The sequence below is a fragment of the Hipposideros armiger genome, unplaced genomic scaffold (assembly GCF_001890085.2).
Source record: "Hipposideros armiger isolate ML-2016 unplaced genomic scaffold, ASM189008v1 scaffold_104, whole genome shotgun sequence".
Taxonomy (NCBI): Eukaryota; Metazoa; Chordata; class Mammalia; order Chiroptera; family Hipposideridae; genus Hipposideros; species Hipposideros armiger.
The window spans coordinates 390,207-413,370 of record NW_017731454.1 but is presented as its reverse complement, the minus strand read 5'-3'; the positions used below and the strand labels follow the sequence as shown (position 1 = coordinate 413,370).

At 34.1% G+C, this 23,164-nt stretch overlaps 1 protein-coding gene across 4 annotated transcripts in view; it reads right to left on the bottom strand.

Moving 5' to 3' along the window:
• Window positions 1-23,164, bottom strand: part of EPC2 (enhancer of polycomb 2) — a 113,175-nt gene that overhangs the window by 71,552 nt on the left and 18,459 nt on the right. For 3 of the 4 annotated variants that reach the window (XM_019646552.1, XM_019646553.1, XM_019646555.1), the window contains exon 2: window positions 1,134-1,293. The exons of the other annotated variant lie outside the window; for it this stretch is intronic. In XM_019646552.1, coding sequence (XP_019502097.1) covers window positions 1,134-1,293 — 160 coding nt within the window. The remainder of the gene's footprint in view (window positions 1-1,133; window positions 1,294-23,164) is intronic. 4 annotated transcript variants of the gene reach the window in all.

The window sequence follows — 23,164 nt, the reverse complement described above, 5'->3', positions numbered from 1 at the left end:
CCCCGTGAGAAACAAGCTCCAAGCATGTGTGCAGTCTGAACTAAAGCTACCAGTGTGGTCCAAAAACAAACAAAACAAGCAAGCAAAGAATTTAAAATGGTCTCAGTTTGGTAGTGTCCTCAGATGCCTGGCAGAAACAAATGTAAATGCTCTTTAGATAAACCAGACTTCAATCCACAACAATAGCAATTTAAGATGCAATTTCATTTCAAAGATGACAAATAAAAAAATGTACATCTCAGAATTGAAAAACAAACAAAAAACCATCTTACTGTCTTCCTAAATCTGGAGATGCTTCAGAATTACTTGGGGAACTTTTAAAAAAATACTTATTACCAGGCTGCATACCAGAGATTCTCAGACAGGTAGACCCGAAGCAGAGTCCTGGAATCTCTACTTTTAACAAGCTACCCAAGATGTTTCTTTTTTACACTACCAGACAAGATACCAAGACACTAGCATCTCTCTGCAGAATCAGCTGAAAACTCCTGCTGTAGACAGTAAAGAACAGCAAGATTTTAAGCCAGAGTATAATTTGGTCAGATCAACACTTTAGGAAGATCACTGATGAACTTTGTGCAGAGACAGATTAGAAGAGGGTATGGACAGGAGATGGGAATAGTAAATATAATAGGAGGTTACTGAAATAGTTTTAAGGCAAGAGATGGTCATCATTTAAATAGTAACAATGGTTAAATAAAAATAAGAGTACCAACGAGGCAGAATTAAGACACAATTTTATAAAAACTAGATGAAGGTAGAATTTAAACCTAAAAAATTTCAGAAGACTCATCCTTAATTGGCATTATAGTCACTGGGCCTTTAAAAGTAAATCTTATTGGGGTATAGTAATCTAACAACTTCTAGCTGTATAATAAAATATAAGTGCTATACGAAATCCTATACTACATAAACATCAAATGTCCCAAATGCACCTAAACACACAAAATGATCTCCAAGTTCAGATGCAAGCATAGAAAGATTCTATTCTTTAATGTTTCACATTTCTATTAATTAGTATATATGAACTGAAAAATTCTCTTTGGGTGAAAGAAAGGATTTTCACTAGTTGATATATTTGAATTAACTTTAACAGAAAACTTAAACAGAAAATAATGAATTAACAAACTTACGCTGAATATGAATGAACTGTTTTGGCTGCTTAAACTCTCCTTTGTACAAGCGATTGTAATAGTTGACGTTGCTCTCTGCCTCAGGAACTGGAATGACCATGCTCTCTTTTTTTTCTCTAAACACTTGCTGTGCTGAAATAGCTCGCTGTAAATGATGTTCCTGGAAAATGTAAAGCAGGCAACATAAGTTGTTTTAATAATGTTAATTCAGTGCATAATTATATTTAAATTTTACTTTGTTTAATAACTGCAAGGTGCTTTAAGAATCAATTACAAATAGTTCCTTTGCCCCAGACCTACAGAAAACATTGCCATCGCTCTCCTGTAATACCGGTGTTCAAGCTGATATCATCTTAGATTATTACAATTTTAATAAGTAGGATTTTAAAAATGATTAAATACATACATATTTACAAACTGGAACTTAACATCTTAATTACAAGAAAATCGATCCTTTGTTTGCTGAAGTAATTAAGATGTTTGTCACCAATACCAGATTATAAATATGCAAATAATGGGAAAATAATTTTTATCACAGATTTTAAGTATCTTCTGCATTTATACCCCTGAAACTTCAATAGTAAAAAATTCTGGGTAATTCAAAGGAAGATAAAATGATGTTCAACAGACTATATTAGTATCACAGCAAGAAATACTTTTAAACCAAAGTTAAACAAAAAGTTCCTACAAAACACACCCAGATTCTAATAACTTGATTACCTCCACCATTTAATGCATACTTTCTCCCTTGACCCACTATGGACCATTCCCAACAAACCAGGTTTACCTTGTGGAAGGAAAATTAGGTCATGTTACTCCCCAATAGATTTCTTTCATATTTAGATTAATGGTTAAAAATCACCCAATGACTTATAAAGCCCTATATATCTGTGTCGTCATCTCCCACCTCTCTCCTCTCATCCTTTATTCTAGCTACACTCCTTCTCCTTAAGGTTCCTAAATATCCAGTAGATTGCTTTTGAAACTCCTTAAAGTCTCATCTCGTAAGAGAGGTCTTCTATGATTTCCTTATCTATAAGAGTACAGCTCTGCTGTAATGCATAAATTAAGAATTATTTATCAGTAGTTATCCTTTCAACACATTTCAGAGCACCTGGGAGGCATCAGTCCTGTCACTGAGAATTTTAAGAGTGAATGAGACAGACTATGTCTGCCATTACAGAAGTTAGCTAATGGAAGGGAGATAGCTAAGTGTGCAGTCATGTTTGAGCTTGACAAGCATGTCTCTTCTCCAATCACTCCTCCTGGGAGGATAGGGAAGGATGTACAAAGAAAGTAAAATCTAAACTAGACTTTTAGGATCAATAGGAATTTAGTAAGGCAGAAGAGGAAAAGAAGAAACAAGCCAGGCAGAGAAAAGAGAAGATCCAAAATAGACAAAAGCCCAGAGATATTTAATAAAAGGGAAGTAGCTGAGGAAAGGGACAGAAAGGTGAGTGGTGGCTTAGATTTGAGAGTTTCTCCATGTTCCGTGCCAGGTAGAAATGTTTTCCTTCCATAGGGTAGAATACCAACTTGGAATACTAATTACATTTCCCCATACAAGTATCATTACCAATTTAGTTCAGATGAATTAGCAGTAAAACTTCTGAGTTAACTAAGAAATTGTGGGGATCAAACACACACAAACAGCATCAAGAAACTAGGAACCCAGGCCTTGCTTGAATAAACAATTTCTAGTATTAGTTAAGCCTATATTTTTCTATTACCTTGCTGACATTTCACCTCTCCTAGTCAAAGAAAGTACTGCATTTCCCCATGTATAAGACGCTCCCATGTATAAGACGCACCTTAATTTTGGGGCCCGAAATTTGAAAAAAAAAAATGTATTACAAAAGTTACTGAATTCAAAAGTTTTATTCATCATAAAATTCATACAACTCCTCATCACTGTCAAAACTCCCAACCATTAGCTTGTCCTCATCTGTGTCTGATGACAAATCACTGTCTTCATATATTGCCTCGTCCTCAGCAGGAAATGCACGTAAAAAAAATCTACAACCACTGTTTAAGACGCACCCAGTTTTTAGACCCCAAAGTTTTCAAAAAAAGGGCGCGTCTTATACATGGGGAAATACAATCCTACAATATGCAATGTCACCTTGGATTTACATAATGTTTTACAGTTCTTAAAGTACATCCACAATCACACACGCCTATTAGCCCCTCACAATCTAGGGACATAAGGGTAGATTATTATCCCACTTTGTAAATTAGACTCAAGAAATAAGTGATTTGCTCTCAGTTATGGTAGAATATATGACAGTCAAATTTCAGGACTCTGACTCCAGTGTTCTTTGGCTATCCCATCCTTACTAGAAAAGGCTATTAAAGGTGAAAACCATGTTACTGAAACGCTGATAATCTATAGACATGGGTGACAAGAAGAAACTGAGCTAACTGGCAGCACACTTTTGATTTGAAGGGATTCTTTTTATCTATATTGGGCTTTCCCTTAAGTATAAATAAACATTTTAAGCATTATCTAATTATTGAAATACATCTTTAATAGATGCAAATGTAATATTATTTTAATTTTACAAATGAGAAAACTTAAAAACATATTCTAGATGACTGTCTTCTTATTAACACAGCTGGCAGATGACAGAAATGCAGCCAGAAATTAAGGACCGTGATGCACTCCCCCATTTTAATTTACAGACCAAATTTAGCTCTAAAAGTACATTCTCAGCTATCATTTTCCGCCCTCAGATTATCAGATAGTCTCTCAACTCTGGGAGGAAAAAAATGATATGTCTTCTAGAGGCCTGTGCTCTATACAATAACCATAACCCGTAGCAAACATACAAAATCCGAGAAGTACTGAAGTTTTTATTTGTTTTTATTAGGGGAAGAGGGTGGGAAGAATAAGGTTGATTCCTTGTTACATGCCGCTCTATATGTTGGTGAGGTTACTTGGTTTTTAAAATAATTTAATATCAAGCACTATTTGATTTCCTTTTCTTTAAATAGGCATCCTTTTGACCTACCAACTCCATTCATGGGATTCATCAAAAGGCAACAAATGGGAAACAGTAACTAAACGACAACGCTCATCATAGCATTATTTATAATACAAAAAAAAAGGGACCAAAACGGCAATAAATAGGGAATTAGATCCCTAGTGACCTGAAAAGATGTTAGCATATTAAGTAAAAAAACAGCTTATAAAATAGTACATATAAATAAAAACACATATGCACCAAAAAAAGAGCCTGGAAGAATACAGAATAAAAAAATCACAAAATGCTAACTATTTAGGTGGCCCTTATTTTATTGTGTGCCCTTTTACATTTACTGAATTTTCTATAGTAAATCTGTATTACTTTCTTAAATTAAAAGAAGTGCTATAAAAGTTCTGCATCTTAAATGAAGGAACTCTCCACCAGAATACACAAAATCACTTCTCATGGTTACACTAACATTCTTATATATCCTTTTGAAACCTACTATATTATACATTTTTCATATTTTCCTGGAGATATTACACATTTCTCTGTACCTTGTATTTTTCCTAGTAACATGTAAAATTACATGATAATCCATTAAAAGTAAACCAAAAGCCAAATAACTCATGATTTTTAGTAATACATAGTTAATACCAAGCACAACAACCCTGCAAGGTACAAGGTAGAATTTTTTTTTTCTTTTGGAGATGAGTGAACTAAGGCTCTATGACTATACTAGTAAATATTTGTATGTTTCTTTCCCATCTTGCCAAGCTCATGTCCCAACATGCTGGGTTTCTATCAGTTGAGTTAGGCTGCATACAAAGTCAAAGATTATTCACTGATACTTTACAAATTCACATGCAAAACTCCCAATTGATGATAAAGGGCTAAATGCCTGCATTTATCTATTTCCCTATAATAGAAACTTACTAGCAAAGAACTAAGAAGCTTACAAAACCACAATGACAAAGAGAATGAGAGATGAGCCATCAGCACAAAACAGTGTAGCAAAATTCTGGGAGATCAAAATTGAAAGAGGAAGTTCAAAATCATTGCAGAGAAAGAAAAGATAAAAACAAAACCCATCTGTCCCTCAGAAAACAAGATGATGGGGATTTTGAAACACTAGCTAGATCCAGCCCAAATGAGACAAGCCCTTCACTGCCAATTCTTCAAGAGCAGGCCATTCTACACAGACGGAAGAGGGCGCCATTGAAATAGGAATGTTGTGAACCACCGGAATCTACAAAAACTGAGCCTAAGTAAAATTAGTAAGTCTACTGTTATTGTATAAAAATCATAAAACAAGATTCAACTACACCTCTAATGATAAACTCCACTCTGGGATGCCAGGGAGGGGCAAAATAAAACGTTAGGAAAAACTGCTTCATACTTAATTAAATATACCCAAAATGAGCATTTAGGGATATGAAAAAAAAAATCACCTTAAATCAGGGACTCAAAAACTAAGATCAGAGAAGGGGGTAAAAGGCTCAGAGAAAACGGAAAGAGTTGACAGAACTCAGGAAAGAAAAACGCAATTATCTCAGAGATGAAGACTAAAATTAGTAAAAGAACAGTGCAAACAACATACACTCAAACAAAAACATAAGTGTGGCAGAAGACTGTCAAATAACCAAGAGAATGAAAATGAGGTAAAGAAAAAGTAAAATGAGTAAGGAAGAAGATGACAGAATTTAAAACAGTCAAAGAAGGAATGACATTCATATAATTGGAGTCTCTGAAAGAGAAAAAACAATGCAACAGAACTATTATTTAAAACAACACCCCCCAGAATGTCTGGAAATAAAAGATATAAACCTACGTATCAAAAAAGTCCACCAAAGAGCAATACAGCACATGAGAACCTGCACCACCACAGACAGAATGTGATACTGCTAGGCCCAGTCAGGAGAAAACACCATATTCACTGCTTCTCCCTGGGGAGGGAAAAAGAATGGAATGTGCATCCAACATTACAGCTTTTGAGGGAGCAGTCTAAGGGACTAACCTCTGTCTCACCTAACTCAGAGGGCTGACTGAAGCAGCATTCTTTGGGTACTTGGGGGCTGTGAACAACAAAAGAGAGCTAAGGCCTGTTGCAGCACCTAAGAACTTGCAGTATCACAGACAGACACCAAAGGGAGCAAAGGGTTACAAGCTCCTGAAAAAGAAGCCACCAAACCTCTCTACCTGGGAAATTACACCCACACACTCAAAAAAAGATGCATCTCCAGAAAAAGTGTGAGGGGTTTGCAGACTCCCTACCTGAGCTGACTGATAAAAGTCTTCCCCTGTATAAAGCCAATTCATAAAGACTGGGAGAGGTGGCTGTTTTTTCAACTGTACAAATTACAGCAAAAACAAGGCACATGAAAAAACATGGGGAATATGGTTCAACCAAAGGAATAAAATAAATCTCCAGAACTGACCCTAAAGAAATGGAGATCTGTGAATTATCTGACAACAAAGTTTAAAGTAATCTTAGTAAAGCTCAACATGCTACAACAAATATACACAACTAAATAAAATCAGGGAAAACAATGCATAAACAAAATGAGAACATCATAAAAGAGATAAATAATATAAAAAAAGAACCAAACAAACATTCTGGAGTTGAAGATAATAACTGAATTGAAAAATCTGCCAAAGAAGTTCAACAGCAGACTTGATCAAACAGAAGAAAGTCTGAGTGAACCCAAAGAGAGGTCACTTGAAATCATCAAATAAAAGGAACAACAACAACAAAAACAAAGAAAGTCTAAGGGATATATATGCCATTATCAACAGATCAATATACGCACTATGGAAGCTCCAAAAGTAAGAGAGAGAAAGGTGCAGAGAGCTTGTCTGAAGAAATAATGGCTGAAAACTCCCTAAATGTGAGGAAGGAAATGGACATCCAAATTCAATAAGCTCAAAAAATTCCAGCTAACATGAACTCAAGGAAGCTCACACCAAGATGTATTATAAACAAGCTGTCCAATGTCAAAGACAAAGAGAGAATCTTGAAAGCAGCAAGGGAAAAGCACATCATCACATACAAGGGATCCCCCATAAGATTATCATCAATTTATCATCAGAAACTTTATAGGCCACAAAGGAGTGGGATGATATATTCAAAACAGTAAAAGAAAAAAACTGCTAAGCAAGATACTATATCTGGAAAAACTGTCTTCCAAAAATGGAAAAATAAAGACCTATCCAGATAAACAAAAGTTGAGGAAGTTCATCACTATTAAACCTTTTAAAAATTGCTAAAGGAAGTCCATCAAGTTGAAAAAAAAAAGAACCAGACAGCAACACGAAAGCATTCGAAAACATAAAGCTCTCCGATAAAGGTAAATATAGAGGGTACCCAAAAAATGTATATACATTTTAAGAAAAGAAAAAACTATATTAAAATATACCAATAATAAAAGATGAATACAAGTCATGAGCATACATTTTTTTTGGCACCCTTGGTATATACACAAATACAGAATCTTGTAATACTGTAATGTTGGTGCGCATATCGTTTTTAATTAATGTATAAAATTTAAAGGTTAAAGGATAAAAAATAACTACTAAATACAAAATTATGTTAATAGACACAAAATACAAAAAGATGTAATTTGTGATATCAATAACAAATTGAAGAAGGAGCTATAAAGATCTGAGCTTCTCTATAAGACTAAATTTAAATCCCAAGTAAGTTATCAACTTAAAATACTTACAAAATACCAAGTTTTATGTAATCCCTATGGTAACCACAAAGAAAATACCTACAGAAGATGCACAAAAAAAAATGAGAAAGAAATAAAAGCATCAGTACAAAAAAAATCAATGAAACACAAAGGAAGGCAGCAAGAGAGGAAAAGAGGGACAAAATAACTACAAGACATACAGAAACAACAAAAAGGAAATAGTTAAGTACTTTAAATGTAAATGGGTTAAACTACCCTATCAAAAAACAGAATGGCTGAACAAGTTTAAAAAAAAAAAAAAGATCCAACTATATGCTGTCTAAAAGAGACTCACGTTAGATATAAGGACATACATAACCTGAAAATGAATAAATGGAAGATATTCTATACAAATGGTAACCAAGAGAGTAGGAAGGGGTGGCCACACTTCTATCAGACAAAAAACACTTTCAGTCAAATACTGTCACAAGTGACAAAGAAGGACATTATACAATGATAAAATGGTCAGTTCACCAAGAAGCTATTAACAATTATAAACATGTATGCACCTAACAGCAGAGCACCTAAATACGTGGATGAAAAAGGATGGTCTATAGTAAGTAATCTCATAGGGTGATCTGATCATAAATTCCTAACTGGGCAGGTCATGGGGGGCAGTCATGCCATGGGCATATAACTTTTTAGTAAAAATTCTATTTATATTTGCCTGAAGCAAGCCCTGTCCATTGAAACGCTCCCTTTCAGGTCTCTCCTTCTAATGCGAGACCACCCTTTCAGACCCCTTCTTCTAAAGGGTGACCATCTGCAAGAGAGAGCACATAATCTTGTTAACTATCCTATAATCCAACCCCTGCCTTGCTTTTTCTCACCTCCATGTAATCTTCCTTACATTCCCTCAATTTCAAGTGTATAAAAGAAGCTGCAAAACTGTTATTCTGATCAATGAGTTAAAAAAAAGAAATAAGGAAATTCAGAAAACACTGAGCCAAAAAACAAAAATACAACATAACAAAACTTAAGGAATGCAGCAAAAGCAATAAGAGGGAAGTTTAGAGAAATTCCAACCTACATTAAAAAGATCTCAAATCAACAACCTAACTTGATACCTCAAGGAACTAGAAAAAGGACAAACAAAACCCTAAATTAGCAAAAGGAAGGAAATACTAACTATTAAAGGAGAAATTAATGTAACAGAGAATAAAAACATAAGGAAAAAAGATCAACGAAACTAAAAGTTGTTTTGAAAAGATCAAGAAAATTGACAAACCCTTAGCTACGCAAACTAAGGGAAAACTCAAATACCAAAAATCAGAAATGAAACAGGAGCATTAAAACTGATGCCTCAGAAATAAAAAATATCCTAAGAGACTCATACAATTATACACTAATGAGTTGAATAATCTGGAAGACAAAGATAAATTTCTAGAAACAGGTAACTTATCAAGACTTAGAGATGAAAAAATAAAAAATCTGAACAAACCTATAACTAATAAGGATTTTGAATCAGTAATCAAATAGTTCCCAAAAAAGAAAAGCTCACCACCAGATGGCTTCACAGAATTCTACTAACGTTTGAAAAATTAACACCAATCCTTCTCAAACTCTTCCAAAAAAATTGAAGAGCAGAGAAAACTTCCAAACTCATTTTATAAGGCCAGTCTTATTCTGATACCAAAATCAGACAAAAATATTACAAGAAGGCAGGTGACAGAGGGGAAATGGGTGAAGGTGGACAAAAAGGTACAAACTTCCAGTTACAAGGTTAACAAAATTCTGGGGATGTAATGTACAGCATGGTAACCATACATCATGACCAAGTTGGATTCATTCCTGAAACACAAGAATGTTCCAGAAACAAATACTGATCACTGTAATACATCATAATAAAAGAATGGACAAAAACCACATAATCATTTCAATTAATGCATTGACAAAATTCACATTCTTTCATAAAAAAAAAACAAAAAAACCAAAAAACCCCCCAACACATTCAAACTAGGAACAGGAGGAAATTACCTCAATATAACAAAGGACATATATGAAAAGCCCACAGTTAACAAAGTCAATGGTAAAGAACTGAAAGCTTTTCCTTTAAGAACAGGAACAAGGCAAGGATGCTTGCTTTTAACACTTCTATTCAACACAGTACTTAAGTCTTAGGGAGAGCAATTACCAGGAAAAAGAAATAAAAGGCATCCAAATTGGAAAGGAAGAAGCACAATTATCTCTGTCCACAAATGAAAACACTAAAGGTTTCACAAAAAACCTGTCAGAACTAGTAAACAAATTCAACTAAGTTGCAGAATAGATCAACACAAAAGTCAGTTGTGTTTCTATATACTAACAATGAGTAATCTGTAAAGAAATTAAGAAAACCCCATAACAGCATCACAAAGAAAAAATACTGAGAAATAAACTTAACCAAGGAGGTGAGAAAGACTTGTACTCTGAAAACCACAAAATACCATTGAAAAAAATTAAGTAAGATAAGTAAAAGGAAAGACACCCTATTTTCATGAGTTGGAAAGCTTAATATTAAAAACTGAACTACCATATGATCCAGCAATCCCACTTCTAGGTATATATATGCAAATGAATTGAAAACGGAATCTGAAAGAGATATTTATACACCCATTGCAGTTATTCACAATAGCCAAGTGGTGAAAGCAGCCCGAGTGTTTACTGATAGATGAATGGATAAACAAAATATGGTATATACATGCAATGGAATATTACTCAGTCTTAAAAAAGGATGGAAATTGTGACATATTGCTATGACATGGATGAAACTTAAGGACATTATGCTAAGTGAAATAAGCCAGTCACAAAAAGATCAATATTGCATCATTTCATTTATATAAGGCCTAAAGTAATTAAATGATTAGAAATATAAAGTAAAATGTTGGTTGCCAAGGGCTGGAAAGAAGAAGAAAACGAAAGTTGTTCAATGGGTGTAGTTTTCCAAGATCGAAAAAGTGCTAGAAATCTGTTGCATAATACTGCATAGTTAACACTACTGTACTGTAAACTTATATATGGTTAAGATGGTAAATTTCTAGGTTATGTGTATTTATTAAAAAAAAATCACAAAACACATGACAAAAGTAACCTAGAGCAACCTACTCTGAGATATTTGAAAAGAATTATTTCAAAAATAACAAAAAAATCCTCAAGGCCTCCAAACAACATTAACAGTACTATAAACTAATATATATTATATAATAACTTAAAAGGACAAAAGAATCAGACTTCAAAAGCAACATATAATGCAAAGTATCCATAAAGCAGCATTTTCAGAAACCTCAGTAAACAAAATGTGAACCAAGGACTTTACATCCAGCTAAGCTGACCTTCATGTATCAAGGATATAGAAAGAACTTAAGGAATTCTGTAGATTTTTGAGGAATCTACTAGACTAGCACTGTTCAACAGGAACATAATGCAAGCCACAAATGCAAGCCACAAATGTAAGCCACATGTTTAAATTATCTAATATTCACAATTAAAATAAGAAACAGATGAAATTAATTTTAATAATATTTTATTTAAGACTATATACATACTCAAAACATCACTTTAACATGTAATCGATATAAAAATATATGGGGGTATTTTTCTTCCATAACAAGTCTTACAAAATCTAGTGTTTTTTCACATGTATAGAACATCTCAATTCAGACTAGCTATATTTCAAGGGTTCAACAGCCATAAATGATTAGTGGCTACATATTGGATAGTGTAGTCCATTTCACATTGACTTCATTCAACTAAGACATGACTGGAAAACTTCAGCAAAACTGTACACACACACACACACATTTCAAAGATGGGGAAAAAGCTGGAAGACTAATGTACAAACATCTGCATACTAAAGAAGAAATAATGCAACTAAAAATAGGAGAATGAAAAAGAATACAAACTTTTTCAAATACCAAATAAAATCATTTTAGATAAAAGAGGAAAAAATAAAGTGAAAGAAACATAGCCTATAATAATATTCTGAAAAGTCAAATATTATGAAACAGTTGAGACCAAATATATTCAGTCATACCAATAAATGTAAATTGACTTTACCCATCAATGAAAAAAAGGTTTTCAACTTGTCTCATAACCCAAGACTCAACAATATGGTAAATACAAGACAGACAGACAGACAGACACACACACACACACACACACACACACACACACACACACACATTCAGAAAGAGTAAAATTAAAGGCATAGATCCAAGTTTATCATGTAATGAAAGACAATAAAAAAGACAAGTAGATCTTAATATCAGACAAACAGAATTCAAGCCAAAGAACAGTAACAATGACCTGAAGGCCACAATTCACAAAAAGATTTTGAGTATCTATATATCATTTATGAATATTTATATCTATAGATTTTGAGTATCTATGCACATTTATGAATGTATATCAAATAACATAACCATTTTATAAAGCAAAGCTACAGGATATGCAAGGACTAATAAAAACTAACACACCACTCAGCATAAGGCAAATCAAGTAAACAAAGAACAAGCAGAATTTACACACCTTAATAAGGTAAACTGTATTTTTATATATCAGTGCCCAATGCCCCTTCTCAAGTATCACTGGAACTTTCATAAAATTGAGCATATATTAGTTAAGAATTACAAAGAATTAGGGTATTATGGATGGTGTAGAGAGTACAAGAAGGAAGTGACAACTCTCTGAGCACACACCCTTTGTCCAGTTTTTTGTTTTTTTAAAAAGATTTTATTGGGGAATAGGAAAAGGGGAACACACAAGTTGCTGTCCTTTTGTTCTTCAGTCTAGTTGTGGAGGATGTCGCTTCACTAGCCCATGTTAGTATTACCATTGCGTTCTTCCCAGGTGAGGCAGATCGGTCGCCAGACATTGGACGGCCACTCATGGCGGCTCTTGCAGCTCACGCCAGCTGCCAGCTGCTCCCGGTAGCTTATAGCAGCCCACTGCAGCAAAGGCTGCAGCCTACGCTGCCGGCAACTCACAGCAGCCCAGCTCCAAGTCTGTTGTTCACCATCTTAGCTATAGAGGGCATAGCGTCACTGACCATCATGTGGGATCCGAACCGGGGCCCTGCTGCTCAGAGCTGGCATCATAAGCCAACTCTTAACCAACACGCCACTCGATCGGCCCCCCTTTGTACAGTTTTGAATTTTATAACTATGTTAGTAGTATTTTATATGCTCTAAAAATAATTAAAATCAATGAGGATGTGGGGAGAACCCAAAATAGAATACAAAGAGAAACAACAAATAAACTTCACTTATTAGAAATGAATATTCATATATGTACAATGAAAGGGATGAGAAAGAGAAGAATTGAAGTTCCTTTGGAAAATAACTGATGTGAGGCCCACCTGTAAAACTTGAATATAGATATACTTCAAAAGACTGTTGAGATGATTATGTAAGTTACTAAGGTGTTCAGAATAGTCTATCACACACTGTAAGGGCCAAAATTTCTCGTTTTTATTAAAACATCACAAAGGTACAATATTCCAGATAGTGGAATTTTAAGAAGAGAAGCAAAAAAATTTAGAAATTCTGACAATTAAAAAAACCCCTGTTTTCAGCACCCATTCATAACAAAAAATTCCCTGAAGGCAAGAAGAAATATCCTCAAACAGATAAAGGTCAAGCACCTATGGAAAACGTACAGCGAAAATCATAGTTAATGGTCAAAGACCAAATGCTTTCCTTCTAAAATCAAAAATGAGACAAGGGAATTGGTTCTTACCACTTCTAGTCCTCATTTTACCAGAGGTTCTAGCCAGTGAGGGAAGAAAAATAAGGGCATACAGGTTGGAAAAGAAGAAGTAAAACCATTTGCACATGATATGACCATGGAGGGAGAAAATCCTAAGGCATCTTAACAGAGCTGATAACTAAAAAGTGAATTTAAGAAGGCTGCAAGTCAACACTCCAAATTAAACTGTATTTCTATACATTAATAACTGAAAAATGAAAACAAAAAGCAGTATCATTTACAAAAGCATCAAAACTAAATACTTAGGGATTGGTTTAAAAAAGTATTTGCAAAACTTGCACAGAAACATAAATGGAGAGATATAACATGTTCATAAATTCGAAGGCTCAATAATCTTCAAAAAAAACTTTCTAAGGTAAATTGTCCCCTAAATTGATCTAGACTCATAATTCCAATCAAAAACCCCAAGAGGCATTTAAAAAACAAACAAACAAAACCAAAAGGGAAGGCAAAAGAAACAGAGTAGCCAAAAGAATCTTGAAAGAAAAGAGTAAATTTGAAGAACATATACAATTTGATTACAAGCTAAATTACAAAACTAAATTAATCCACAGCGTGTTACTGGCATAAGGGTGAACATATAAAGCAATGAAAATAAAAGGAGTCTAGAAACAGACATACACATCCCCACACAGGTAATGAATTTTAAATGGGGATAAGGATAGTCTTTTCAGCAAATGATCTGGACATGAGTTGGAGGAAAACGAGCCTAAGGCTCCTACCTCACACTATACACAAAAATTAACTCAAAATAGGTCACAGACCTAAACTAAAGCCTAAATTTATAAAACATTTATAAGAAAAAACAGGAGAAAATTCTTAGTGACCCTGGATTTGGCAAATATTTCTTACAACATAAAAAGCACAAATTATAAATGGAGGAATTAATAAACTGTACTTCCTCAAAATTCAAAAACTGTGCTATTCAAATTACATTCTTAAGAAAACAAAAAGACAAGCCAGACTGAGGAACAATATTCATAATATATATGTGAGAGACTTTGTATGAAGAATATATAAATTAGTGCTACAACACAAGAAAACAGCCCAATTTTTAAAGAAAAGTGGGCCAATGATTTAAACAGACACTTCACAAAAGATACAGGAATGACCAATACTTTAAAAGATGCTCAAAATCTTTGTATCAGGAAAATGCAGAATAAAACCAATGAAAGTTTTGACTACACTCTCACAAAATGACTAAAGTTAAGAAACTGACCACACCAACTGTTGGAGTGTTAAATGATATCACCAAAACTTTGGAAAACCGTTAGGCAATTTCTAATAAAGTACACATACACTTATCACATGACCTAGCAGTCCTATTAATAAGTATCTACCTGAAAAGTGAAATGCATGTCCACAAATAACTTGCGCATAAACGTTAACTGCAATTTTACTCACAATAGCAAAAACCTAGATAAATACATATGTACACATCAACACGCGAATAAAGAGAATACATTCACTCAACAGAATACTACTTAGTTAAAAGGAAAAAAAAAGGAGGGGGGACAAACTAATCACACATACAAGGATCTCCAAAGTATAATAAGAAACGAAGGGACGCAAGTGGCTACATACTATACTGTATGGTTCCCTTTATATGAATTTTGAGAACAGACAAAACTACCATATTTTGCCGTGTATAATACACTCTTTTTTGCCCAAATTTGTGAGGGAAAAATAAGGATGCACATTATACGTGTGTTGTACTAATTCTGTATCTATATAAATGTTTTTAATTCTTTTACCTATGCTTATGAGTTAACAGTGTAACTTTAGAAATCAATAATGATATCTGTATACAAAATACTACTCTGGAATACAATAATCAGTTTTGTTGAACTTATGACGAACTTGCCATGATGAAGAGTTCTTGGCTTTCTATGATGTGTAAATACCGTAAATTTGTTACCAGTACATAAAATTTCTTGTACAATATGTTAAAAACTAAATGCTAAAATTCCTTTATAATACAAAAAACAAGTACTTAAATGTAAGCAAATAAAAATTGGAATTAAATTAAAACGAAAGATTTTTGTTCCCCCCTGAAAGTTTGGGCCAAAAATGTGGGTGTGCATTATACACGGGAACTCATTATACTCGGCAAAATATGGTAATCTATAGCGATCGAAATCATATCAGTAGGTGCCTAAAATGGAGGTGGAGGACATGACTGCAAAAGGGCTAAAGGGAACTTATATAGGGAATGAAAATGGTCTACTTCCTCTTTGCAGTGCTGGTTACACTGGTATTTGTTTATTAAAACACAGAACCATACATAAAATAAATGCTTTATACTATATATAAGTTATACTTCAGTAAATTTAATCTTTAAAATCTAGAAAAAAATAACTTGCGAGGTAAACAAATATTTAACAAAACACGTTGGAACAGCAATATTTACAACCTGGTGAAACTGTGATCACGCTTTTAAGAACAAGTGCTAGTAAATGTGTTAAAGTAAATTGGCATGTTCTGGAAAACAGTTTAGCAATATGTTTCTAAGTCTTAAAAATCTTTTTAACAGTTAATCTATTATTTATACAATAATTAAAATCAGTAAAACTGGAAACAACCTAAGTATCTCCAATAGTGGAGTAGTTATAATCTAGTATATCCATATGATGGACTCACACACTGCCATTTAAAACTCCTTGAAATATAATTCAATGTTATTTGAGAATTCTTATACATTAAGTAGAAAAAGCAGGAAACAGAATCACATATTGAGGATAATCTCAAATACAGTAAGGTAAATAAATACACGATAGGTAATGGGGATGCATATGTGCAGAATTAAAAAGTTAAAAAAAAAGCTGGGAAGAAATGTGCCGAAGTATTAGGTAGTAAAATTATAGGTGGTCTCTATTTTCTTCTCTACATTTTCTAACATTTACTCAGAGTATATACCCCAGAAAGCAACCAGTGCCAAACTTTAAAGCTACATAAATTGATCCGGTATCTCTTTCACAATCAAAGAAAGGAAAGGAGGAGGAAGACAAAGAAGATAAGACTCTAGATAAGTCCTTACCCTAACTATTTAAACCTGCTTCTCTTCTAGTACCTTCTAAATCTAATTCTCAGCCCTGGCAGCATATTTAAATTACCTGGAGAAGTCAAACAGGGACTGTATGGGAAATAAAAGAGGCAGCAGAGGGGCGGGAGGCTGGTTAGCTCAGGTGATTAGAGCACAGGCTCATAACACCAAGGTTGCCAGTTTGATTCCCACATGGGCCAAGGAGCTCATCCTCCACAACTAGAGTGAAACAACTACTTGACTGGGAGCTGATGGGTCCTGGAAAAACACACTGTTCCCCAATGAAATTTCTTTTTTAAAAAAAGAGAGGCAGCAAAAACTAAAAAAAAAGGCTTCAGTATCTGACTTCCACTCTAACAAAGATGAAACATACAGTGGAATATTATTCAGCCATAAAAAGGAATGTAGTACTGATACATGCTACAACATAGGTGAACTTTAAAAAATCTATTATACTATAATGTTAAAGAAGGCCACATACTGTATGATTGCATTTATAGAAAATGTACAGAAACAGGAAAATCTAGAGAAAGAAAGTATTTTAGTGGTTGTTGGGGAGTGGGTGGTGGTGGGGAAGTAGGATGGAGTGACTAATGGATACGGATGGGGTTTCTTTTCAGGGTGATGAAAATGTTCTGAAACAAAACTGACACTGCACAACATTGTGAATATACAAACCCCACAAAATAATACACTTTAATATAGTGAATTATGTTGTTATCACAATAAAAAAAGTTGTAAAAAAAGAAAAACAGATGAAGTGAGAGGGAATGAATTCACCCTTCTAAACCCGAAGCAACGACAAAATGAATCTGACAAAAGAATTAAAACAATGGTTTTCCAGACACTGGACATCCAGCAATAAGGACAATAATACTTGAAAGAAGGAAAATAAAACAAGGTGAGCCCTGCAACTGCCTCAGCCTCGGCTCACTGCCTTGAAAGAGTTTCCATGCTGTGGAGCAAGAGTGAACTGAAGCAGAGCCTAGAAGACTTCATGGGTTGAAGAAACAGAAATAAGAGTCCAGAATACTAAGGCACCTGAAGTTCCTAGGACAAAGTACCAAAGAACAAAGAACTGCACAGAGAGAGAACCCAGAAAATTTGCAGAGGGTTCCCTGGAATATTCAGCAAAGTACTCATCAGCACGTGTATGTGAAGAAACTACCTGACACTGGAAAAAGAATTATCCCAGAGGATTAGAGGAAACAGTGTTTGTCACTCAGGGTCAGGAAGAGCACCTGTTTTCACCAACCAGACATGGGGGGGGGGGGATAAATAAACCAACATGCTACATAAAGAGAAAGAAAGATGACATAGGATTTCTCATCAGAAACAATGCAAGTGGGACTACTAGAACACCATGTTTAGAGTACTAAAAGAAAATACTGTGGGCCTTGTATTCTATATCCATCAAAAATATCTTTTCAAAAACAAAGGCGAAAGTAGAGATCTATTATATAACAAATGTGCATATAGTTAATACTGTAATGTACATTTATAAATTGTTAAGAGGATAAATTTGTTATGTGCTTTATCACACACACAAAAAAATGGAGAAATACATTTTTCAGATATACAAAAGCTGAAAATATTCATCACTAGCAGACCTGCATTATGAGAATGTTAAGTCTTTGTCTGGATATAAGACAAATTGATGAAAAGCAGAATAGTTATAACTACACAAGGGTTAATATATACATCTTTTTCATGCTATTTATAGGTATTTGGGCTGTCTCTCGCTTGGAAGCAACTCTGCTCTGCCTATGGAGTAGATCTTTATTCAATAAACTATTTCACTTAACAGAAGTATTAAAAAAATTGGCAGTTTAAATAAAAATAAATTATTACATATGAAAAATATATGAAAACAGCATAAGGCTGGGCAGGGAGAAATGGAAGTACATTATTTTAAGGTTCTCACACTATACGTAAGTGGTATATCACTTGAGGGTAGGCTGTGATTAAATAAAGATGTATATTATAAACTCCAAATCAGAGGTTTTCAATTTTGGTATTAGTGGCATGCTTGGCAAGATGAATTTTTGCTGTGGGAAGCTGCACTGTGCATTGTAGGATGTTTAGCAGTATCCCTTTTCCCATGAGATGTCAGCAGCATCCCTCAAGTTGTGAAAATCAAAAATGTTTTCAAACGTTATAAAGTGTTCTCTGGGAAATAAATTAGACGCCATGGAGAATCACATCCCTAAAGCAATCACTAAAGTTAAAAAACAATGAGTTATAGCTAATGAGCCAAAAAGAGATAAAATGTAATTTTTTAAAAAAAGCACAATCCAAAAGAAGGCAGAAAAAGAGGTAAAAGGAACAAGGAACAGAAGAAACAAACAGAAAACATTAAGATGAAGAGTGAAACCTAGCCATATCAAATCTCATATTAAATCTCAATAAACTAGGAATAAAGTAGAACTTTCCGAACTCTATGAAGAATATCTACAAAAATAACTACAACATCATAGTTAATGACGAAACACTTGAAGTTTTCCCACTAAAATCATTTACAAGGCGAGGATATCCCCTCTCACCACTTTGTTTCAACAGCGTACTGGAAGTTCTACCTAACACAATAAGAAAAGGAAATAAAAGTTATACAGATTGAGAAAGAAGACATAAAATTGTATTTGTTGGCAGACGGCATGATCATTTATGTAGAAAACCTGAAAAAACTGACAAAAAAACTCCTGGAACTAATCAAGTGATGGATATAACATGGTTACAAGTTTCAAGATTAATATAAAAAAGTAAATCGCTTTCCTATGTACCAGCAACGAACAGATGGAATTTGAAATTAAAAACACAATACTGTAACATTTACATTAGCATCATCTAAAATGAAATATTTAGTGTAAATCTAATAAAATATGTACAACATCTATGGGGGGAAAATCATAAAATTCTGATGAACAAAATCAAAGAAGAACTAAATGGAGAGAGATACTCCACGTTCACAAAGTGGAAGACTCAAACTGTCAAGATGTCAGTTCTTCCCAATTTGATCTATACAGATTCAATGCAATCCTAAACAAAATCTCAGCAGTTATTTAGTGGATACTGACAAACCCATTCTAAAGTTTACACAGAGAGATAAAAAGACCTAGATTATCCAACACAATATTGAACAAAGTTGGAAGACTGACACTACCTGACATCAAGACTTATTATAAAGCCACAATAATCAAAACAATGTGGTTGTGGGGGAACAAACAGATCCGTGGAACAGAATTAAAAGCCCCAAAATACAGCCACATATAAATAGACCCTCTTTGACAGAGGAGCAAAGGCAATATAACAGAACAATTATTTTCAACAAATGGTGCTTGGACTGGACATCCACATGTGCAAAAAAAAAAGTCTAGACACAGATGTCACATCCTTCACAAAAATGATCACAGACCTAAATGTAAAATGGAAAACTATAAAACTATAACATAACAGGAGAAAACCTAGATGACCTTGAGTATGGCAATGACATTTTAGATACAACACCGAAGGCACCATCCATAAAAGAAATAATTGATAAGGTCGGCTTCATTAAAATTAAAAATTTCTGCTCAGTGAAAGACAATGTCAAAAAAATGAGAAGACAAGCCACAAATTGAGAAAAAATATCTGATAAAGCATTGTTACCCAAAATATACAAAGAACTCTTAAAACTCAACAAAAAAACAAGCAACCAGATTAAAAACTGGGTCAGAGACCTTAACAAACACTTCACCAAAGGAGATGTGCAGATGGCAAAGCATATGAAAAGGTGCTCCACTTTGTATATCATCAGGGAAAACTGAAGTTAAACAACGAGATACCACTACACATCTATTAGAACGGCCAAAATCCAGAACACTGACAACATCACATGCTGATGTGGAACAACAGGAGTTCTCATTCATTATTGGTAATAATTAAAAATGTACAGAGTTTGGCAGTTCCTTACCAAAGGAAACATGCTCTTACCATGCAATCCAGCAATTGTGCCTGCCCCCTTGGTATTTACTCAAAGAGGCTGAAAACTTATGTTCACACAAAAACCTGCACTTGGATGTTTATAGCAGCCTTATTCGTAATTGTCAAAATTTGGAAGCAACCAAGATATCTTTCAGTAGGTGAATGAATAAATAACCTGTGGTACATCCAGACAACAGAATACATTACTCAATGCTAAAAAGAAATGAGCTATCAAGCCATGAAAAGAAATGGAAGAATCTTAAATGCATATTACTAAGTGAAAGAAGCCAACCTGAAAAGGCTATACACATTGTATGATTCCAACTAGATGACATCCTGGAAAACACAAAACAATGAAGACAGTAAAAATATCAGTGGTTGTAGGGGTTGGGGGTCCCACAGTGATAAACAGGTAGAGCACCGAGGATTTTTAGGGCAGTGAAAATACTCTGCACCATACCATAATGATGGATACATGTCATCATACACTTGTTCAAACTCAAAGAATGTACACCACCAAGAGTGAACCGTAATGTAAACTATGGACTTTGGGTGATTACGGTTTGTCAACACAGTTTCATCAGTTATAACAAATGTACCACTCTGGTGAGGAATGTTGATAACAAGGAAGGCTGTACATGTGTGGGGACAGGGGGTTAATGGGAAATCTCTGTACCTTCCCCTCAATTTTGCTATGAACCTAAAAATGCTCTTTAAATAAACCTTATTTAAAAATATATATATTTAATGTACGAGGTCTAAACACAACAATTAAGAAACAGATTCCCAGACTGGATTAAAAGGAGTAAAACACAGTTATATGCTACCAATAACTGCACTTTAAATATAAAAACATAGGTTAAAAGCAAGGAGGAGGAGGAATATACCATGCTAACACTAGTCAAAGAGACTTAGTGTGATCATAATAACATCTGACATAGATTTCAGATGAAAGAATATCACTAGGGATTAAGGAGTTTATTTCATAGTGCTTAAAGGGTCAATTAGTCAAAAGGACATAACCACCCTACCCATTTATGCACCGAACAATAGAGCTTCAAGATACATGAAACAAAAACTAATGTAACTTCGAGGACCGACAAATTCACAAATACAGAGATTTTACTACCACAACTCTCAATAACAAACAAAACAAGAACACAGAAGACCAGCAGCTATAATAACACTTCACTAATACTACCATCTGCCTGACTTTCACAGAATGTTCCACCCATCAAAGGCAGCATTCACTGTCTTTTCATGTTCAAAGGGAACATTTACCAAGACAGAATATATTCTGAACCATATTATAAGTTTAAAAAAACTTACAATAATTCAAATCATACAAACTATGTTCTCAGACTACAATGGAATCAAGTTAGAAACTGGTAATAGAAAGATTTCTGTGAAAACCACTAAACATTTGGAAACTAAATAATATATTTCTAAACAATCCCAGAAACAAATAAGAAATTAAAAAGTATCTTAAGCTGAATGAAAATTAAACAAACTAAAAGGTTGAGATGCTGCTAAAGCAGCATTTAGGAAGACATTTATAGCACCGAACACCTATATAAAAGTAGAAAAAAAGGTCTCAAATCAACAACCTTATTAGCTGTTATCTTAAGAAACTAGAAAAAGAGCAAATTAAACCCAAAGTAAGCAGAAGAAAGGAAACGATCAAGGTCAAAGTGGACATCAATGAAATAGAAAATAAAACCAATAGGGAAAAATCAATGAAACCAAAAGCTGATTCTTTAATGAAATCAATAAAATTTGATAAACTTCTAGTCAGATCAATGAGGAAAAAAAAGTAAGAAGACATAAATTACCAATGTCAAGAACAAGAGAGGCGATATCACCCTAGAAAATATTATGAACACTTTCATACCAATAAACTCATCCATTAGATAAAAAGAACATATTCCTTGAAAGAAACAAACTGCCAAAGCTCACACAGGAAGAAATAACCTGAGTTACCTTATATCTATTAAAGAAATTGAACTGTAGTAAAAAACCTTCATACAAAGAAAACTTCAGGGACAGATGGCTTCACTGGTGAATTCTACCAAATAGTCAAGGAGAAAATAATACCAATTCTATGCAAATTTTTATAAGACACCGAAGTAGAAGGAATACTTCCCAATTCATTCTATAAAACCAGTATTACTCTGATACCAAAACCAGAAAAAGACATTACAAGAAAACTACAAATATTCCTTGTGAACACAGATGCATTCCAAACAAAAATTTAGAAATAGAATCCAACAATACCGTATTTCCCCATGTATAAGATGTGCTCTTTTTCGAAAAAATTGGGGTCTAAAAACTGGGTGTGTCTTATACAGTGGTTGTAGTTTTTTTTACTTGCATTTCCCACTTTTTCTCACTTGTTGTCTTTGCGTACATTGTTTTGCACTTGTTATCGGTATATTACGGTAGGTTACGTTTTGCCGTTCTGCCCAGAAATGGCTCAGAAAAGATTTTCGTACAGTGCAAATTCAAGTTAAAAGTGACCCAGTTTGCAAAAGTGAATGGAAATCATGCTGCTGAACATAAGTTTGGTCCTCCTCCAACTGAGAAAAC